The 21,371-nt window shown below is 32.5% G+C and overlaps 1 protein-coding gene across 2 annotated transcripts; it reads right to left on the reverse strand.

The window, feature by feature from the left end:
* Nucleotides 1-4,160: 4,160 nt before the first annotated feature.
* On the reverse strand, nt 4,161-20,872 carry LOC131956891 (multidrug resistance-associated protein 1). 2 transcript variants are annotated; one of them, XM_059321516.1, is made up of 34 exons: nt 20,718-20,872; nt 20,131-20,188; nt 19,769-19,948; nt 19,096-19,209; nt 18,812-18,940; nt 18,406-18,513; nt 18,186-18,247; nt 17,535-17,657; nt 17,007-17,226; nt 16,631-16,725; nt 16,078-16,255; nt 15,743-15,929; nt 15,105-15,238; nt 14,798-14,935; nt 14,331-14,477; nt 13,940-14,030; nt 13,785-13,851; nt 13,475-13,601; nt 12,792-12,968; nt 12,327-12,494; nt 11,853-12,093; nt 11,612-11,690; nt 11,338-11,464; nt 10,698-10,932; nt 9,985-10,129; nt 9,602-9,767; nt 9,107-9,306; nt 8,805-8,931; nt 8,389-8,490; nt 8,018-8,164; nt 7,633-7,791; nt 7,315-7,481; nt 6,227-6,421; nt 4,161-4,679 (listed from the first exon to the last, which is right to left on the reverse strand). In XM_059321516.1, exons 2-34 carry the CDS (start codon nt 20,158-20,160, stop codon nt 4,532-4,534), a joined length of 4,713 nt encoding a protein of 1,570 aa, XP_059177499.1. In that variant the 5' UTR covers nt 20,161-20,188; nt 20,718-20,872; the 3' UTR covers nt 4,161-4,531. The 2 variants fall into 2 exon arrangements, with proteins under 2 accessions (XP_059177499.1, XP_059177500.1); XM_059321517.1 differs by lacking the exon at nt 20,718-20,872 and having other exon boundaries at nt 20,131-20,211.
* Nucleotides 20,873-21,371: the final 499 nt, after the last annotated feature.

Consider the following 21,371-nt stretch of genomic DNA (forward strand, 5'->3'; position numbering starts at 1 on the left):
GGGTTTCTAATCCACCACCAGTAGCGTAGCGAGGGGGGGGGGGCGGGGGGACGACATATGTCCCCGGGCGCCGACCTTAGGGGGCGCAAAAATGGGTTGGAAAAATAAATTGAAAGGTTTAGGGGGTGCAAATCGAAAGTTTGAGCGAAAAGTTTGTCCCCGGGCGCCGGGAAGGGTCGCTACGCCTCTGTCCACCACTCCTATCTATCGCCGCGTGGATTGGTAGGTTCGGATCCCGTTGGGTTTAAAACTGCCCTGTCTCTACTTGGACTTTATTCTGTACCTATATCTGCGCTTGGCGTTGAAATATCACTTTCTGTTTATATTGCTATTTCATTGATGCTTCCATCCCCTCTACACATTTGTACCGCCAAGATGCCAATGACTCACACCATACAGCATTCGTGTGTATACCCCCTCCCCCATTTTATGATAAAATCCTGTCTATACTACTGCATACACATACATATATTATGGATTCATATAATTAGATATTTATGTACATAGCCTGCATACGAATATGTATTTGTGCACATATTTTTGTATTGACTGTATAGGCTACATACCTATATATATAAATATATATATATATATATATATATATATATATATATATATATATATATATATATATATATATATATATATATATATACATACATATATATATATATATATATATATATATATATATATATATATATATATATATATATATATATATATATATATATATATATATATATATATATATATATATATATATATATATCGAATTGTCACCCTCCAAAATTTGTAATCGTCAGTATCGAAGTCCACTATACTTTCACCCTGGTATTAACCCTGACGCTAAGAGCGCAGTATCGTTCATGGCGCTAGAACGAGTATGCTATAAATCACCAAGTTCCCAAATATACTGCGTAAACACTAGCTCAAATCTACACAAAGCTTTAATTGTTTGACAGTTTTTGTGTGTGCAAATATGGCACGGGAGGGTCAGAGGTGGAGAGAAATATCTTGAATGACAGGACACTATCACTTGAGCAGAAGTAGGTCACAGAAAGAAGCACTGTCTAAACGGTGTTGAAAACCACTTACGTCACTTGGCTCGTTGAGAACTGGGCTGTTTTTTTTTTTTTTTTTTTTTTTTTTTTTTTTTTTTTTTTTTTTTTTTTTTTCTGTTGAACTCACACAGTGAAGAAACAATAGCCATCGATTTATGTGTTGCATTTTACATCATTAGAGATCAGTAACTTTGGTGATTAACATCTTTTTGTCGTTGATATTATTTCTCATCGACATCGTTTGATATTCTAATTCACATTCATTTTTTCTCAATTCAATCTGTTCTAAGAGATCATTTATTTTGAATTTGTAGAACATAACTTGTTGTAAAACACGTTAATGATTAGACTAATTAATTAATCTTTAGTTTTAGCCAACGACGTGTAATCTAGGGCGATGTAGAATTAATGTGTTTAAATCAAATGCTGGCCCTCGCCTTTGTCTAAAGGTGGCCCAAACAGAGGCGTAGCGACCCTTCCCGGCGCCCGAGGACAAACTTCTCGATTTGCACCCCCCCCCCTCGAGATTTCCATTTGCACCTCCCTCAACCTTTCAATTTATTTTTCCAACCCATTTTGGCGCCCCCTAAGGTCGGCGCCCGGGGACATATGTCCCCCCCACGCCCCCCCCCCTCGCTACGCTACTGGGCCCAAACTTCATCCAATCGTTGGTCCTATATTCAAATGTTGGCCCTCGCCTTTGTTAAAGAGTGGCCCAAACTTCATCCAATTGTTGGCCCTATATTTAAATGTTGGCCCTCGCCTTTGTTAAAGAGTGGCCCAAACTTCATTTATATTTGGGACCTAAATTTCGCTTTACATACCGGAGAAAAATGTTTACAAAGTATGTAATCAGTCTTCAGCAATGTTCAAGCGTTGTATGAACAAACTGAAAATTGTTTTAATCCATTTCAGAACGGTTGGCAATTTGGCTCTTAAACATTTTTTAATTGTCCGTCTACATTTGACAGTTTTTTGTGGTGACATACATGCATTAATCAAACTTTAATAATTACTTCTCCAAAAGTGCAGCATGGAGTTAACAGTTTAAGTTTACTAGATTCTAGTATTTTTTTCTGCTTCACCCCCCCCCCCCCCCCACACACACACACACTTATATATACGAGGTCTTCCGTGAAAATTTTACCAATCACATGTAAAAATTATATTTTTTTTTAAAGTGTGAATTGGGCGTTTACGCAAGTATCATTACTCAAGCGAATGTTCAAACGATGTTTGTTTCTATAGCAGAGGCGTAGTGATCCTTCCGGCTCCCAGGGCGAACTTTCAATGTGGCGCCCCCCAGTGGCGTAGCGAGGTCGGGTGTCACCCGGTGCGGCACTTAATGGTGTCACACCCACAGAGGCACAACGACTCTTCCCGGGGACAAATTTTAGATCTGCACCCCCCCCCCCTCAAACTTAAGATTTGCACCCCCCCCCCCCTCAAACTTTCGATTTGCACCCCCCTCTATATATTTTGCTATTTTTTGCCTTGGTGTCACCCCCTAAATGGTGTCACCCGGTGCGGTCCGCATCCCCCGCCCCCCCCCCCCTCGCTACGCCTCTGGCACCCCCCAAATCCTTCCCATTTACCTTGATGAAAAAGCGCCCCGACCCACCACCCTTTTTCAAATTTTTCTCTTACACGTACACAGTACGCTTTAACACAATTGTTTTATTTTCTAAGTGTTAAAAGAGTTATCTACTCAACAATCCTTGCGATTTTTATCAGCAAAAGATGGAAAGCGGTTTTTGCAGGTCACTGTTTGTTAAGGATATAATAATTTGTTTTACAGTTACACAATCAAGGTAGAAAACAGTTAAATCAGTATCAGTTAAATTTCTTAAGTGTGACAGTTTATAATTCAAAACTGCAGCTTAAAATGAGCTTCAATTTTTGTTCTACCCCTTTTGGCGCCCCCCTAGGATCGGCTCCTGGGGCTGTCGCCCCCCCCCCCCCCCCACCCTAGCTACGCCTTTGTTCGATAGCGTTCGATATTAGTTTTGATGTACCTTGGCCCCACTTTCGCTGCTACACAACAAAAACCTCGAGAAGTCTATTAAAAATTAGAGCAGATTGCAACAGCAGGCCAGTTGTATTCCTCACCCACCATAGATTAGCATAAGTCATAGCCATGGCCCACGGGGTTTTTCCGTGTTATTTACAATTGAATCCAGGGTCAGCATTTGGGAATTCCCAAAATATTTTTTTCTCAATTGGGTTTTCCCAATGTTGACAGAGTTTCGCTTTAAAAGTGTTATTTAACCCAACTTGTTGATCTCGGCCGTCATGGGTGGAAACTTACAAACGAAATCTGATCCACTTCTAAAGAACCGATTTCATTCAAACTTGTCAGATTTGATGACAATGTAATGTGACTGGAACTTTGACAAAATGATATTTTTAATTATTAAAAAAAGTGGACCCTTGGCCTAATTCATGAACTATCCTAATGCCTAATATAATAAAAATAATATACGAGCCGACCCGCGGCATATCATACGCCGCTAGTTGGTTGTTGTTTTTTCTACTTTTCAGTTATTCATAATTTGTGAATTCGACACTACCAACGCTGCCACTGAAAATAATTCTTTAAAACACTATAAGTAGTTCGTTAAGGACGATAACCCCCCTCCTTCCTCCCCCATCCCTCCGTTAAAATAAACTCCACTTAGTTACCCCCCCCTCCCCTACGTTTAAAATCGTTTCAAACTAAATTATCTGCCCCTAATAGTCGTCACTAAACCCGGCTCTGTTTGTAAACATTTAGAGTGAACCACAGCTCATCAGACCATGTAGGGGTAGGGGTGGTAGGGAGCGCGTTTACAGCTTGTTTTCTAGCGTCTCCCAGAAGAGAATTATATATATAGATAAAAGCCCACACTTTATAATATTTATATATTATTTATAAAGTAATATAAAGCAATAATTTTTTGCCCTACTACACACAAACACATTGTTCAAACATTCGGTTAGTAAGAGTTAGTTCAAATTGCCTTAGTTCAAAGTGCGCAAGACTTTTTAGTCATGTGATTTGATTTTTATTAAACTTGAACTTAAAAACATATACAAAATCAAAAGGTCATAAAACAATTTATAAAAACTGTTATATAATATATTATTATATAATCTTGAACTAAAATGTAGAAAATAATTTTTTTTCTTTAAATAGGGGCCTATATGCACCACAATTTAAATAACCATAAAGAAAAGCGTGGGTATCTTCTTAAATGTAAGTAAAAGTATACAATAGATAATATTTTAACTTAGTCTCACCACACCAAAAATCTGAGTGTAGGTGGTGTACATTGATATCAATTATCAGGGCTTAAGTTTATGCCAGGGTTTATGGTTAATGTTGATGCTGGTTAGTAATGTTTGCTGGCTTGGGCCTACTAACCAATCCTCATTATTGCAGGAGTCTAAAATAAAAATAATGCCCTAGAAAACATGGTTGTCTAGCATTACATTTGCACAAATTCTTGTTTCTTGTTCAAAATTTGCAGGTTGTGTGAATCTGTCACCATTTTGTGGAAAGAAGAATTGACATTGTTCATTAAAGCTGTGGGGGTGTCCAATTCTACAACTTGCCCATCATCCAGAACTAAAATTCTGAAAATAAAAAAAAGATATTTATATTAACTTCTGTTATGGGTTATCTCCCCACCCATATTTGCAAACCTAGAACTTGCCCATCATCCAGAACTAAAATTCTGAAAATAAAAAAGACATTTGTATTAACTTCTGTTATGGGTTATCTCCCCACCCATATTTGCAAACCTAGAACTTGCCCATCATCCAGAACTAAAATTCTGAAAATAAAAAAGACATTTATATTAACTTCTGTTATGGGTTATCTCCCCACCCATATTTGCAAACCTAGAACTTGCCCATCATCCAGAACTAAAATTCTGAAAATAAAAAAGACATTTATATTAACTTCTGTTATGGGTTATCTCCCCACCCATATTTGCAAACCTAGAACTTGCCCATCATCCAGAACTAAAATTCTGAAAATAAAAAAGATATTTATATTAACTTCTCTTATGGGTTATCTCCCGACCCAAAATTGCAAACCTAGAAGTGAACTTAATTAAAAATAGAATCCATCAATTTAAAACCTCGAGAAAGTGTTTTTTACCATCTCTTAATAATGTCAAGTATTAATGCCTTAATCTCTTGCTTATTGTAAATACAAAACCATACCACACCTTTAAATAGACTAAGATAAGATGTTAAACTTAAAGTTCTGAAGTTTAAATCAAATATAATTTCGATTACATCTGTAAATAAAGTTATATTTATAAGTCTACAAATGTAATAATTATAACTCTGTTTTAGAAAAAAATAAGTTGTAGGCATATAAATATAATGTTAGTTTCACATTCAAATGCTGCTTTATACCGAGAAAAAATGATAAGCAGGGCTGGATTAACCATTTAGAAATATAAGCATAAGCTAGGGCATCAAGGTTGGGGCACCACAGCAATGTTCTATAGTTTTTAGCATACTATTAATTAAAATAAAAAAAATCTTATTAAAACAGAAAAAAACAACCAAGACATACTTGATAGTAATCATTAATAAATATGGAAGCAAAAATGTGTCATAAAGTAAGTTTAAAAGATAGCTTCAAAGAATTGTTATTTCTGTATTATAAAGTAGATCTAAATAAAAATTTAATTATGAATAAAAAGGAATGTAATTAGTGAAATTCAATTTGTTTTTTTGGTAAATGTTTACAGGGAGAGCCACCAAAATTCTGAAGTGCTGAAATGTACCAATCCATCCCTGACTACCATTTGTTACTGTAAAACTGATCACCAGTCTATCATCTCATCATCTTTTTCTATTTGTGAGCAAGACACATAGGGCAGATGAAGTAGAGTTTATCTGTTTCAATGGTCTCGGCATACAACATGATAATCCAGTCAGCCCTAAGCCCAGGCACCTTTGTTTCCCTATTGTAAGTCAGGTACCCATATGGGGTGTCCTACAAACTCAAGCCCAAGATCTGAACTCAAGACTTTTCAAATATCAGTCTAGCGATCTACAGCTCGACCACATTTACCTTATTGCCAGTCTATATCCACTGGTTATCTCAGCCAACTGTGCAATGATTAATAAACAGTTTATTTACAAAAGTAAAATATAGTCACCTGTCGTAGTCCATGACAGTATTGAGCCTATGTGCAATGGTTAACACAGTACAGCCCTGGAACTCAGACCTGATTGTCTTTTGAATCAGTTCATCTGTCTCTACATCCACAGCTGCTGTGGCTTCATCCAGCACCAAGATTTTTGTTTTCCTTAGCAACGCCCTCCCCAAACATACCAGTTGTCTCTGTCCAGCACTAGCAGTATAAAATAAATCAACAGCTCATTCACATAAATTAATGATCAAATTGAGAGTACTTTTATTGCATATATATGTGTGTATGTATATATATATATATGTATATATATATATATATATATATATATATATATATATATATATATATATATATATATATATATATATATATATATATATATATATATATATATATATATATATATATATATATATATATGATGAAATCATGAGTTTAAAATATGTTAATCAAGTATGCATGCTAACTATAACACTATGTCAGTTGGTATAGCATTAGCTTGTATTGATTTGCCCAATCTCTTCTTTTAATATGGATTATGCCAGTTAACAGAATGAGCTGAGCTGGCTCAGATATTCACAGAAAACAGTTCTACTAAGATCTATGAGCCTTATTCTGAGTTCAAACCTTCAGAAAAGTTATCAAATAATAATCTGTTTGGTTACTAAATAATTAGTAGAAAAGTTAACATTAGAAATATTTTCTTGTTGACATCAATGTGGCCATAAAATGTAAGCTTTTAAAATAACTCTGTACATTGGTAAAATAACTTGCTTCAGATTACATAACTCTCTACATTGGTAAAATAACTTGCCATAAATTACATAACACTCTACATTGGTAAAATAACTTGCTTCAGATTACATAACTCTCTACATTGGTAAAATACTTGCCTTAAATTACATAACACTCTACTTTGGTAAAATAACTTGCCTCAGATTACATAACTCTCTACATTGGTAAAATAATTTGCCTTAGATTACATAACTGTACATTGGTAAAATAACTTGCCTTAAATAACATAACTCTCTACATTGGTAAAATAACTTGCCTTAAATTACATAACTCTCTACATTGGTAAAATAACTTGCCTCAGATTGCCTCCTCCTTCACCAACCTGAAAATCTAAACCTTCTTTGACCTTCCCAAAAAACTGTTTTAAGTGACATAATTCTAGTGTGGTCCAGATTTCAATGTCAGAAAACATCCTCAGTGGATCCAGGTTAGAACGCAGACTGCCAGAAAATAGAACAGGATCCTGAAATAATAATAAATGAATTATGTAAATTTAATAATGTAAAATAAAAAATTAAATATAAATTTAAATAAATACATTTTAAATACATTATTACATCCATATAGAAAGGAAAACAAATCTTATTTATTAAGCAATTATGCATGCCTATTACCTGTGGCAAAATGGTCAACTTCTGTCTCAGATCATACAATCCAAGCTTTGATACATCAACGCCATCTATAATTATTTTACCATCACATGGCTCAACCAATCGGAATAGAGCTAACATCAAGGATGATTTTCCAGCTCCTGTTCTGCCTACTACTCCAATCTAAAAATACATTTCCAGCTCTTTTAGGTAAAAAAAAAAGCAAATTAATTAAAAATTACAAAAAAAAAAGAAAGAAAGAAACAAAAAAGAAGTCATTTTAAAAAGAACTATATCAGTCAACTGGATTCAAAGTTAAAACATTTAGAAATTAAAATTTTGTTTCAATACTCAGTAAAGAACACATGCAGTACATAGAGATGATAAAATCTTACAAGCCCTATAATACCTTTTCTCCATCAAGGATGTGAAAGCTTAAGTTCTTCAGCACAGGTTCTAACCCAGCTCGGTATTGGAGACTCACATTCTTAAAGGTTATAGTACCAGACAGTGGCCACTCTGGGAAGTGGCCAGGACACTCCAGATGTTGTGGAGCCTGGAAGTGTGGAGTTTTATAACATTTTTTGTTTCATTTTTTCTTAGTTTTTAGTGTTTGTTTATTTATGTTGAAATATTTTGTTGCATATTTTACTCAAAGTGTAATCCATATCAACAATAATAACAATGTTAGGTTATTTTAAGTTATTCTTTAACCACACACATTTTAAAGTAGTTTAATAATACTAAAGCCCATATCAAAACAAAATATTTTAAAGTTACTTCTGAAGGGAGACCAATGTACTGCAGAATTCTTTCAAGGGAGACAATATCCATCTCCAGTAGACTAGCCATTCTGACTTGCAATTGCATATTGCTAGTAATCTGAAACAGCAATAATTAAAATATTTGAAGAAGACATTTGCATGCTTGAAAATCTACAGGTAATTTTAAATTATATGTTGTATAAAAAATAAAAACTTTAAAAATTCCTTCCTAACAACATAAATTTTAAACAAAGAAATACTTTAAAAGGATTTTCAAAACAAAAAAACTAAGAATAGTTCATCAAAAAAACAAAATAAGTAGAAAAATAGAGAATCAGAGAAATAGACAAAATCAAGTTTTAAAAATGTTATTCTCAGATTTATTATATCAGATCATTCAGTTATATTGTGGTGAATAGATTTTAGTCTTACAGTAAGTCCCATGGTTAAACAAAGTCCAATGAGACCAGGTGAAAGGTCATATCTGTACTTTACTGCCAAAATGCCAGCAAATAAAACCAAGATACTACTCAGGAAACCCAAATGTATGGATAGCCATCTGGAATTATTTTCAAAATCATTCCTTGTAACATTTCAGCACAAAAATACTACAGTTGTATTAAAAAATATTTTACTCATAGAGTATAGTCAATGTGCTTAAGTAGGATTTTTTTTTTTAATTTCTTTTAATTTTTAGAAGGAATATTCTTTTAAAATTTCACTTGGTGACACACCTTTCACAAGCATAACTGGCAACTGTCATTCGATGATAAAAATCCACCTTGTTTTCTGCCTGTCTGATAAATCTGTCCTCCTCCCCGAGGGCACGAATGACGGAAGTTCCAGCAAAAGATTCGCTGACATGGCTGAGGATTGGGGACAGCCACTTCCTGTCCAGTCTCCGCAACTGGCTGGATGTTGGCAGATACATTTTCTGCAGAATTTTTAAAGAAAACCTTCAATTTCAATATTGCCATGCAAATATAAATCTATGTTTTTTTTTTCTCTGCATCTAAAAAGAAAAACTGAAGTCTAAATACGGAGAAATTTTTATTTGCCAATTCAATCATAATAACCTATTTTTTTTTTTTAAATAATATCCAAACTATAAGATTTTAAGCAAGTTAAGAAAAAGAAGAAAGTTTCAAAACATTGTCTGCTGAATTTAATCAAAATGTCATTTTGTGGTTTAAAAATTGTATTTTAGAAAAACCTGGCAGGACAGTTACCTCTATAAGGTAATATAGAATCACAATGGGTATAGTCACTGCTAAAAAGGCCGGAATACTGATGGCAATAGCAACTAAGGAACATATAACACTAAATACAGAGTGAAGCCAAACTTCAATCCATAATAATAAAGTGGTATCAATCACACTGATGTCTTTAGAAAATCTGAGAAGAAACAGATACATATTGTTAGCATAAAACTTATTTGGGAATTGTTTTAAAGTTGTTCTTTTCTTGTTCGGAAAGGCAAGAGTTCCATGATAATAAAAGCAAAAGTATTTTTGAAAAAGATAAAATATATTATTTCGAACTGAATAAAAGCATAAATTAGTAGCAAAGTATTGAGAAGTTAAATACTGAATATAGACTTCATCAAAACTACCTTGCTAATAATCGTCCAATGGGTGTGGTATCAAAAAACTGGATTGGACTGGCCAGTACACTAGCCATTAAATGTTGGTGGATCATATGTGATAAGTGTCTATGTCTGTAGGCCTTGATGGCAGTGAAGATGATAAGGACAGCAGCTGGAACATGACATAGTCAGACATAGCATTTGTTTATGATTTCAAAACTGACACTGAACTGACAGACTGTAAAGTGTTGAGAAAAGCGATAAATTTAAACTTCGCCCTATGTGAATATGAGGCCAACTTAGATCTAGGACCTCCCCTGAATACTCTAGTATATATGTCTAGTACTAAACAACCTCAATTGATAAATAAATTTAAAATACTCTTACCAAAATTACATTAAAAACAATTAACTGAATTATGAAAAGTTCAAGTATTTTATTTTTTAAATCCTGCTATTAATTTTAAGTACTTCTATGACTTCATTCAAGTGGTTACCTCTATTATTACTCTTACCAAAATTACATTTTAAAAAATAACTGAATAATGAAAGGTTCAAGGATTTTCTTTTTTAAATTCTACAATAGATTATATTTTTTAAAGTACTTTTTAAAAATTTATTCAAGTGGCTATCTCTGATTTTAGTTTAAAATTTTTTTTTTTAAATTATAGAAACTTTTTGTTTCAATTATTTTTAAATATGAAATCTTTAATTCACATTGTAATTTATCTGTCAACTCACCTTGCAGTATTCCCCATATGCTGTAAATTCCAATGAAATAACTGTTCTCATTCTGTCTCTCCGGGCTGTCAGCAGGAAGTGAAACATTATTTAAAACTGGACTGTCCACCCAGGATGACAGCCAAAAACCAGCAGCAGTATCAAAGGCAAAACAACTTGCAAAGAAAAGGCCCAAAGAGAAAATGGAAAAATAGCCCATAGCTTTAGCGAATGATGTGTAGACTGACCAACTGACCTGAAGTTTGTTTGAACAATAAAATAATTGCATGAGATAGCTTAAGCTAAACATGTTTCATCAATCTAATTGCAAAAAAGAATTTTTGTTTTCATTCAGTAGAGTTAAGTAGTAATTTTTTTAAAAGTGTCAGGGTCTACTAAGTTTTATGATTTAAAAATTGCAAATTTGGCTCAAGATAATAAAGAAACAATTATTTTACTTTAATAAATTCTACAAGATTGCAGAAATATCATGCATATTTCTTTTTTAAAAGAAGAGGGTTTATTTTAGTTTTAATGAAATGTGAATAAATTGTATGAACTGTTCATTATGCTTTATAAACATGGTACTTTCTTTATGGTACCTAACTCTTTATAAGGTCTGTATTTGTTTCTATTAGCATTTTAACAAAAGCATTGTTACCCTGCCACTAGCCATCTCTTCCTCTTGTATGAGCTTTCTAGCCTTGTCCCCAGCAGACTTAGCAGAATCTTCAGTTGTTTGTTTCATGTCGTCTGTTAGACTTTCTACAGAGGTGAAGTGGTTTTCACTGAAAATTTTAGTGTTTTTAATATTATATTAATTGCTATTTCTAACAAGATATAAAAATAAACCAAGAAATAAAAGAAATTACTGAATACTTAATCCTAATCAAACTGTATCAATAGTGTACTAAATTAAAATAAAAGCCTACTACCTGGTGAGGTTATCAGATGTGTCACTCACATAAGATTCAATAGACAAAAGTCTTTCAAACATTGATTTTGTTACAGCTTCTATCAATTTAGAAAATAAACAAGTGAACAATTAATCTATATTCTGTCACTAGACAACATGTGTAAAATATTTATTATTATTAGCTACAACCAGTTTACAATACTTATAATTCAGTGTTAAAGTGACATTTTTGTTGATTTACAAAAAAATTCCTGGCTAACCATTTTCCAAATTTTCATCTATGACTGTTGTTTTTTCTATGCTGTCCCCTGCACCTAATGGAATCATTGGCTGGTGACTTTTATGATTTGAGAGATATTCAGAGAGAAACTGGGCAAAGGGTCCATTATGGCTTATCAGTTGGTCTAGAGTCCCCTGTTCTGTACACTGACCATTGGTCATTACAATAATTTTGTCCATCTCTGGTAGCCACTGTATCCCATGTGTCACAAAAATTCTAGTCTGGAAACGAAAATTTCTTCTCATTGACTAGTTTCAATGGTAAATATTTATAGACACATTTTCCCCAAATTTATTTACCTTTTATTTTTTCATTTACATTGTGTTAAAATTCTAACTACTTTTATTATTAACTTGTTCAATTTAGGAAAAATAAATAAAAAAACACTGAAAGCTAAAATAATTTTGAACAAAATGTAAACTTTTATGCCTTGATCCACCAGAGTAGCACAAACCTTATCTTTCAGCAACCCATTCCTCCCTATCACATGATCAAATATGTGTCTTCCTACATGACTGTCAACTGCACTCAGTGGATCATCCAGGAAATAGATTTCACTTTTCTGATATATAGCCCGGGCAAGGCTAACCCTCTGTTTCTGGCCACCACTCAAGTTAATTCCCTACAATCAAAAAAAAAATCTATTGACATTTTACTGAGAAATTCAGTTTTGAAATGTTAAATTAAATATATCTTGGATATGTCACTAAATTGCCTATTGTGCTTTTAGTTTGTATATATATATATATATATATATATATATATATATATATATATATAATATATATATATATATATATATATATATATATATATATATATATATATAATATATATATATATATATATATATATTTATATATATATATATATATATATATATATATATATATATATATATATAGTAAAAAGAAATTACTTTCTCTCCAATCTCTGTTAGATCCCCAGAAGGCAGGACCTTGAGGTCATCTTCTAGCGCACAAGCCCTCAGAGTCTCCCTGTACTCTTCCTCTCTCATGCCAGAATCAAACAGGATATTGTTCTGTAGTGAGTCGTTCTGTACCCAGGCCTCCTGTGGGGTGTAGGCTACCTTACCCTGAAAAAATCCATTATAAGCCTTCAAATAGGTATACTATTAGACGTAAATAGAGGGGCTGATTTTCTCCCCTACCAACCAACACGTTTCATCACACACCCCCCCCCCCCCCCCCCCAACATAACCATTGTCTCTTAGAAATGTTTTTCTTCATTTTTCTTAACTAAACCTCACACACAAAAAAAAAAAACACATTATCACATACAACAGCCTTAGAATAGTATCTTTTTAAAATTTATATTATGAAAAGATTGAATACAGCATATTTAAATCAATTAGTAAAATGAAACAATACATTATTATAATTAATTACTCTTTAAAAGAAAATTCTTTACATTTCTTTTTTAAATTTCAAACTATAACATTCATTAGACTTTTATTAAATTTTAAATATGAATATACTAAATATAAAAATTAACTAAATTAATAAATCTGTATTTGGTCAGATGTTTAAATTTAAAAAGAAAACTTAAGCAGCATTTTTTTTTAATGAACAATAAGTGTACCTGTTTGAGTACATTCCCCTTGATTGTGATCATCTCCCCTAGCAAGGCAGATAACAAAGAAGATTTACCACACCCCACAACACCAACAACTGCCACCAGGCTGCCCTTAGTGATCTCCAGGTTTATGCTGGTAAAATATTCATGCTAACTTGATTTCACTATTAAAAACTGTACACAGCTGTTTAGGCTTTATTTCGGCACCATATTATGTATACACTTTATTTTTTAGCCCGAAATATAAATCATCACATACTGCAACATGTACATAAAAAGTATCAAATGTTTACATTACAGACATTAAAGTACTTACTTTTTTAAAGTAGGTTCACAATCTGCTGACCAACTGAAATGACCATCAGATATTTTGATGGCAACATCTGCGTATGAAAGTATAGCCTATCTGTTTTACTTTGACCACATGAATAAAACTACTAAAAGTAAAACTGTGTGTAATAATTTTTTTACCTGGAGATAATTCTGACGTGTCATTAGTGGAAGATTTTTCTATTTCACTCAACAAAAGAAATTTCATAACTCTTTGCCCAGCTACTAGACCCTGTAATAAATATGATGTTAACTCATCATCATTTTCACCTACACAGCAGCTGAACTTTTATAATGTAAAAGCATGATTAATCTCAGCTTTTTAAAAGAAATATTTATATATAAACGACTTGCCCCTAAATGAAATCTTAATGTATACTTGCCCCTACAAAAAAATCATAATGTCTTCTTGTCCCTATGAATAATAAAAATCATTGTTTACTTGTCCCTATAGATATATCATTGCCTACTTGTTCCTATAATGAAATTATATGATACTTGCCACTATAATAAAAACATAATGACTACTTACCCCTATAATGAAATCAATAACAGACGCTATGCAGTTGGAAGCTCGTCGTACAGCTGTAAAATATGCCATAGCAACAAAAACTGTCGAGGCTTTAAGGTGGTGACTCTCATCAATCATTACGTGAGTTAAAAAAGTGAAGAAAATCACCTGAGGAAGTTTAACACAAGATTTCAATCTTTGGTCATTTGAGTCTTTTTACTACTACGGTGTAATTTTAATCAGTTCATGCAGGATAAGTCGAATGAGATTAAGACTAATTTTTATTTAGTGTAGTCCACATGTGGCACTATTTGGTGCTAATTAAGTGCCTGGAGTGTTACATTTAAAATAAATTTATTTAGCTATTAATTTTATTCAGAATTTTTACAAAATAACAATATTTATCAGTTTTAATTTTAAAATGTGGATTTATATAATATTATTTGTTCATTTAAACAATGAAAAAATTCACCAGAAAAATAATTTACCCAAAACACAGCCCCTGACCAAGCAAATGTTATAAAAAATTTCAAGAGGTCAAATCTAAAAATAGCCTTTAACTCTTTGTTTCTGATGTTACTCAGCAGTGTCTGAAAAGCTTCTTCCCATGCATACAATTTTAAAACCTGGGAACAGAATGGAATAATAAATATACAGCTTTCAGATAAAAATTAGTGGAATTAAGCAAAAAACTGATTAGCTAACATCTTAAAGTGTTTTTTTTTTCTGTATATTCTATTTAAAAAAAGACAATAATGTTGAATTCTAAGTGCAAATAATGATTTATAAATTGACCTTAATTCCTGTAAAAACTTGTGAAGTTATTTTCATTCTCTCATCAGCTGCTGCCCGCAGCTTGATTTCACATTTTGTTTGCAGTCTGGTCATTAGGGATTTCAAGATGAAGAGCCCAGCTAGTGTGGCTAGCCCTGTTACAAAGATCATATTTGAATATCAAAACAACAAGAAATTGTTAGATAAATAACACACTTAATGCTGCTTGTCTTATAACATGGGATACTTGTAAAACATGTTTGCTTACAGGTATCAAAATCAAATGACATGTTGCTATAAGAAAATATAAATGAAAGCAAATGTTCTAGCTAGGTCTATTAGTGATACTCATGCATTCAGACATTACAATTTTAAATATTAAAAAATTAGAAAAAAAAGTGAAGTTAAGATCCTAAAAGTTGATTGTATTCAATTGCTTAATTTACTTTTTGATGAGGACATGAGAAGTGATAGAGATTAACTCTGTTTTAACTGCCCAAAAGGTTTCAAAAAAACTCTTTACTTCTTTAGTTAACTGGCTTTTATCTATAAAAACTGATGATGTAAGTTAGGGTAGTGAATGAATTGATAGGGTAGTTTTAAAAGACTAAATATCCAAAAATCTTAGTTCATTCATGATTTTCTGAGGCACTATTCACCTGACAACATAGCAAGCCCAACAGTGTAGTACAGCATAATTAAACCAACTGTTAATTCAAAAGGAGACTCCATTAAGATAAAGCCTTCACTGCACAAGGTCCAAATAGTGTCAATATCTTTTGAAAGCAGCTGAGTAATCTCCCCAGCTGAGGTTACCTGCCTTGATTCACTACTTAGTGATAAACTCTTTAGTGAAAAAAAAATTATCAATTAAATATTCTTAAAATCTTGAAAATTATTATAAATCTAAATTTAAATAATTGATTCTGAATTTGATTACTATAGTAGTTTTAAAGACTTTTCTCTTTTAATTAACCAGCAGTTTAAAATATACCTTCCTGTACACAGATGACATGATGGCTGCCCTCACTTTTATAGCAAACAGATTGTTTTGGTACAAATAATACTCATAGGACAGCAAGGAAATGACCAGTGATGTGAAGAGGGCTGTGGCCAGAAGGTAGCCATGCCAGTCTGTCTTGTCCTCGTTAGCGGTGAATTCAATCAGCAGCCTATTAAGTCAAATTATTCATTTTTATTCTTAATTTGGTTCACCTTAATTAATTATTTTATAATTTTCTTAAGCAAGACTTTATTTAAACCTGCTATAAAGCAGTAAAAAATAAAGACACTAGAATTTTATATTCACTGTCAACAAAGCGTTTTTTTCATGTTGAAATATTTTATTTATTACTATCACTATTATGGTGAGGGTTAAGACACATAAGAAAATAACGTTTAACGAGACCTTGCTAAAAACTGTAAGTGCCGAACTGTGCTAGGAGATTGTTGAAATTAAAGTGCAGTGGCATCGCTAGGTAAGGTGTCACCCCCCCCCCCTCGCTACGCCTCTGTTAAAGTGTGACACATGGTACTAGAGAGCTCACCTCATGAAAACAGGACAGATTAAAAGAAAAGATTTGCAGACAACAGCCAGTACACCACATTTTATCAGATGTGTGCTGAATGTGTGTAGGATGATCTGAAAAATATTTCAAACTTATTTCATCAAAATGCAGCACTAAGATTGATTTAATGAAATTACAAACTCCAGAAAGAAGAGCTCTTATTTTTTTCTCTTTCTCTTCTTTCTCCAGTTTTCATATATCAGACTGTGGCTAGTTTTGGATTTTTTAATGTAATTGTATATAAAAAATATTTCTATGTTATGGAAATTTTGGATCATGAAACATCTAAGTGCATATCTTAATCAGACACAACAGTAGGCCAATAAATCTAGGTATGTTAAACAAATACAATCACCTTCCACATTAGTATACCCAATCTTTTATTCCCAGCAGTTTCAGATTTTGTTGCTAGTTTCACTACCACCTTTTCCTGGTTAAACACATCTAAATTAGTTTCTGCAAATTGCTCTTGATTGTTGCTTGCAAGTAAAGAAGGTGTTTCATGCTGATCAAGCTCTATATCTGTTTTATCATACCGCGATGATGCCACATCAAGAGGTGTAGATTTGTTAAGCCTGGTTAAATGGAATTTTACAAAACATAGTGATACAATGTTACTTTTTTGTTTAATTTACCATTTTTTAAACCAAATTAGCAACAACAAAAAACAATTATATTTTAATTCTATTACTAATTAAAACCAGACATAGCTCAAAATGTTTATCAATATTACAACAGCTTTAAATAAAATTGTGTTTCCCCATATTAATAATTAGTAGTATAACCAAAAAAAAGTGAAAACATTTTTAGATAAAAATTGTAAAACTTCTACAATATTGAACTAAACTGTTTTCAAATACATTTTAAAAAATGTTAATAATACTTCTCAGTGTGAAAAGATAATGTCTGAAGAAATTTTGAGACGACATGGATAGAAGTTTCATTTTCATTTAATGGACATATGTCATCTTCCATTAGAGGTTTCTTGTAGCCATGTAGAACCAACCTGAGAATATTGGTTTGGGTAATACCACAAATATATTTTACAAACATTTATTACTAAATATATTTAATAACAAATACAACAATGTATATAGAAATTCAAATTCAGATACATCCAGCTGTTAACCCTGTTCAATTTTAACATCATGATCCTTAGAGTCGGTCTAGTTAAACAGTAGCCTTATAAACAAAGCAGTAAAAGAAACGTCAGAGGTCCAACCCCCCCCCCCCCCCAACAAAATGAAATTTATATAGAAAATATATACTTTTAACAGTGTCCGCCCCCCGAAGAAAGTCTACCGCCCCCAAAAATTTCATGTGCCCCCCCGAAGAAAAAAGTCTGGAAGAAACACTGAACCAGCTCCCAAGAATCAAACATTTTAAAAATGAACAAAAATGTTTTCAATCAATTTAAATTTTAGTCTAGTTTAATTTAACTTTTTCGAAACAGAAAAATTTAAACTTCATGGACCTACTACACTATAACTCAACCTTAGATAAAATAGCAGCTCTCTTAAGAATAGTTTCATACCCTGATGTCCAATGAAAAAATATCCTTGAAATGATTGAAGCTTTTTCCTCAGCTGAAAATGTCTGCATAAATATTACAGGAAAATATTTATTTCTTATAAAGAAACTTGTTTAAATTTAAATTATATTCAGCAATTGCAAAAAAATACAGCAATAAAGAGTACAAATAAGATACCAGGCCAAGTTGAGTAAAGCTGTCTGTCACGCACTAAACTACTTACCTTCCCTGTTAATTCTCTATGGTTCCAACTAAATAGAATAGTTGAACAGACTGCGATTCCATATTTGATGTAGAACAAGACAAACAAAATCATTTGACTTGAATATTCCTGTAGATGTGTAATTTAATAGTGAACATCTAACTAACAGAGTATTTTTATGCTATTATTTATAGGCCTATATTATATAAAATTATCAAAAGGAGGATTTTTAATTCTTTATTCAACTGCTTTTATTATATCTGTATTTATCTGTATTTATGGTTGGTTATAAAGGAAAAGTGTTCGACTTCAAATTTTTTGTGCTCACTAAGCAATTCATGTGCTTACCATCAAGCAATTAACAAATAACAATTTCCGTCTAGTACCACACTAAAAGGCTGCACAACACCAAACGGTGTACACTTACTTGCTGTATAATTTTTGAGTAAAACGGGACCAGATTTGTGAATAGCATCAATCCATAAAACATGAGCAGCCATGGTGACTGATATACAGGCCTTCTATGTTCTAACAAAGCAGTTAGAATTACTAGCATCTGTGGAAAGTTGACTTGCATTGGTTACAGCTTACAATAATAAACTAGCATCTACTTTGTTATTTAAATACAGTAAATAATAAATGTAATGATTTAAACATTTTTAAAGATTATATCAAAATATAGTTATGTGAAAATTCTCTAAACCTACTTACAAATGAAAACATCTTTAATGCACTTGAAAAAATGTCCGAAATAGTTCCAGATTCATCTCTGATGTACAAGACACAAGTTGCTGTTTCACATATTAGCAGAAGGAAGCAACATACCTGATATTGTATTTGAAAATGGAACTTAAATGCAAAAGCTGTTGAATAATTTTGTTTCCATTGTTGTTTAATTTATGTTTTCTTTTCTCCAAGCATTTTGTAATATTAGAAATATTTATAGAGAACAGTGAACTATCCACACACTCTCTCTTTATATTATAAACATAATAAAAAGAGATGAACTCTACTTTCTCTGCCCAATAGGCTGTGAGGTTTGTACAAATACTGCAGACCTCATTAGGTGGTCATGTAGTGAAACTGGTGGTATAGGAATTTAGTCATGGGGGTCCTAACCAGCACCCAATACTCCTTGTCTATGCCACTGAATTGAGACTATCGTCATTAACACCAGAACTATGTGTTTGATTGCTGATCTTGCTAAAGTGACATACATCTTCAGCTCATAGGAGTCTCCTTCATGACTTGAGAATAAAGATACTAGGCAATGTAGCTGGTCACAAAATCTCAATACTTATAAACAAAGACTGCTATCTATCTGCCCTTATGATTACTTGGTCTAAAACACAACGATTACTCAGTGAAATTGGAAATTACAAACCTGTTTCAGAACAAAAATGTGTTCCCTGAATGGATACCTAATGTTGGGTTTCCTCCAGATAAAGAAAGAGTAAAATGGTAAAAAGACAACCAGGTAATAGCATGGCAGGGGAGTTAGAATGACAGACTGAAAACAGTTAGTGAGTTGGGGCCAGGTGTTGTTCCAGGTAAGGTTTGAGTCCTAAAGCAGAAATAAAACAACTAATTAGTTTATTTTTTATTAAATTTGAAGTATTGTATTGGGAATTAATAGAGTCATGTGTGTATAGTGTACTGAGTTAAAGTTCATCTTTAAAACATGCAGCTTTTTTACTTTTGTAAAAAAAAATTAAAAATTTAAAAACCTAAAAATTGGTAACCTACCCATAGGGAGTCTTTACAGAAGGGTCGCATTTTTTTCTTTGATTATTTTTCATCTCATCTGTAATGTGAAAGTAATGTCTGTATGGATGTTGTTGTAGGAAGGATAAATTAAATGTGCCAAGCTTCCTCCCAACATTGCTAATATAAAATCACAACATTTAGTCAATATATGTTCCATTTGACTTTCAACTGATTTATAGAGTAATTCTTTTTGTCACCATAGAAGTCTACACTAACACGAGAAATAGATTTTTGCTCAGCTACTTGGTTGTTGAAGTAATGAAGTAGCTTACACTTGTCCATTCATATAGTCTAAACAGTAACGGTAACTCTACCAATAATACTGATAAAAATGTAAACTAAATTATAAACGAAAAAAAAAAGGATTTCTTATTAAAATATAAATTTATTAAATAGGCCTACACGTAAATTAATTAAATAGATCTACTTTTTACTAAAATTTGTAGTAGTTTTTCTATACCTAGACATATTTTATTATAATAATTTGGGATCAGGTTGATTACTACAATACTACTGGACTTAAATAAAGGGATCTAGATTAGAATTTAGCTAGAGATCTACCTTACCGTAGTGTTTTGAACAGATAAATGCAAGTTAAAGTGTGATATATTCAAGTGTAGGCCTAACTACACGCTATCATTATCAATGGGAATTGACTACTAATACTATGATACTTATTATCACACGTTCTTATAGTAAAACTTTACTAGATCTAGCTCATTCTATGGTCTTACAAACTTTATCTTCAAAGGTCAGAGGTGAAGAAGTTGAAGTATCATTCATATTGCCCGCAGAATGTTTCATTTATAAACCAACACGTTTAATGACCACTAATTAAGTAATTAGATCGACAAAGTGTGTTGTTTTTGTTAAAGCCAAGGCTATTCAACCTAAAGTCTAAAGACAGTGACTACAGGAAAATACTGTAGGTTGGGGGTAGACACGGAGTAGCAATGCGGCATGGTAAAATAAAAGTATTAAAAGGTTAAGTGGTGCGGTAAGATAGGCTAGACTGAATTATAAAAAAAAAAAATTGTTCGCCTAGCTTTATTAACTATATCACACACAGGTCTATAGTAGGGGCGAGGGTCTGAATTTTTCGTTAAGTTTTGCCACATTGCTAAAGTCGGAAAGGGGGGGGGGGGTAACCAAACATTTAGCATGCTCTAACTCTAAATATAAATCTCAGAATGAAAAACATTTTAGTAATAATTAATCAT

The sequence above is a fragment of the Physella acuta genome, unplaced genomic scaffold (assembly GCF_028476545.2).
Source record: "Physella acuta isolate Inbredline_101_S28 unplaced genomic scaffold, ASM2847654v3 ptg001183l, whole genome shotgun sequence".
In the NCBI taxonomy this organism is placed as follows: domain Eukaryota; kingdom Metazoa; phylum Mollusca; class Gastropoda; family Physidae; genus Physella; species Physella acuta.

Coding starts and splice junctions, on each gene's coding strand:
- LOC131956891 (XM_059321516.1), bottom strand. CDS start 20,160: ATGCGACCCTTCTGTAAAGACTCCCTATGG. Junction 14,031..14,330: donor TTATTGATTTCATTATAGGG/GTAAGTAGTCAT, acceptor TATTTATTACAG/GGTCTAGTAGCTGGGCAAAG. Junction 10,130..10,697: donor CATATGGGGAATACTGCAAG/GTGAGTTGACAG, acceptor GTCATGTTCCAG/CTGCTGTCCTTATCATCTTC.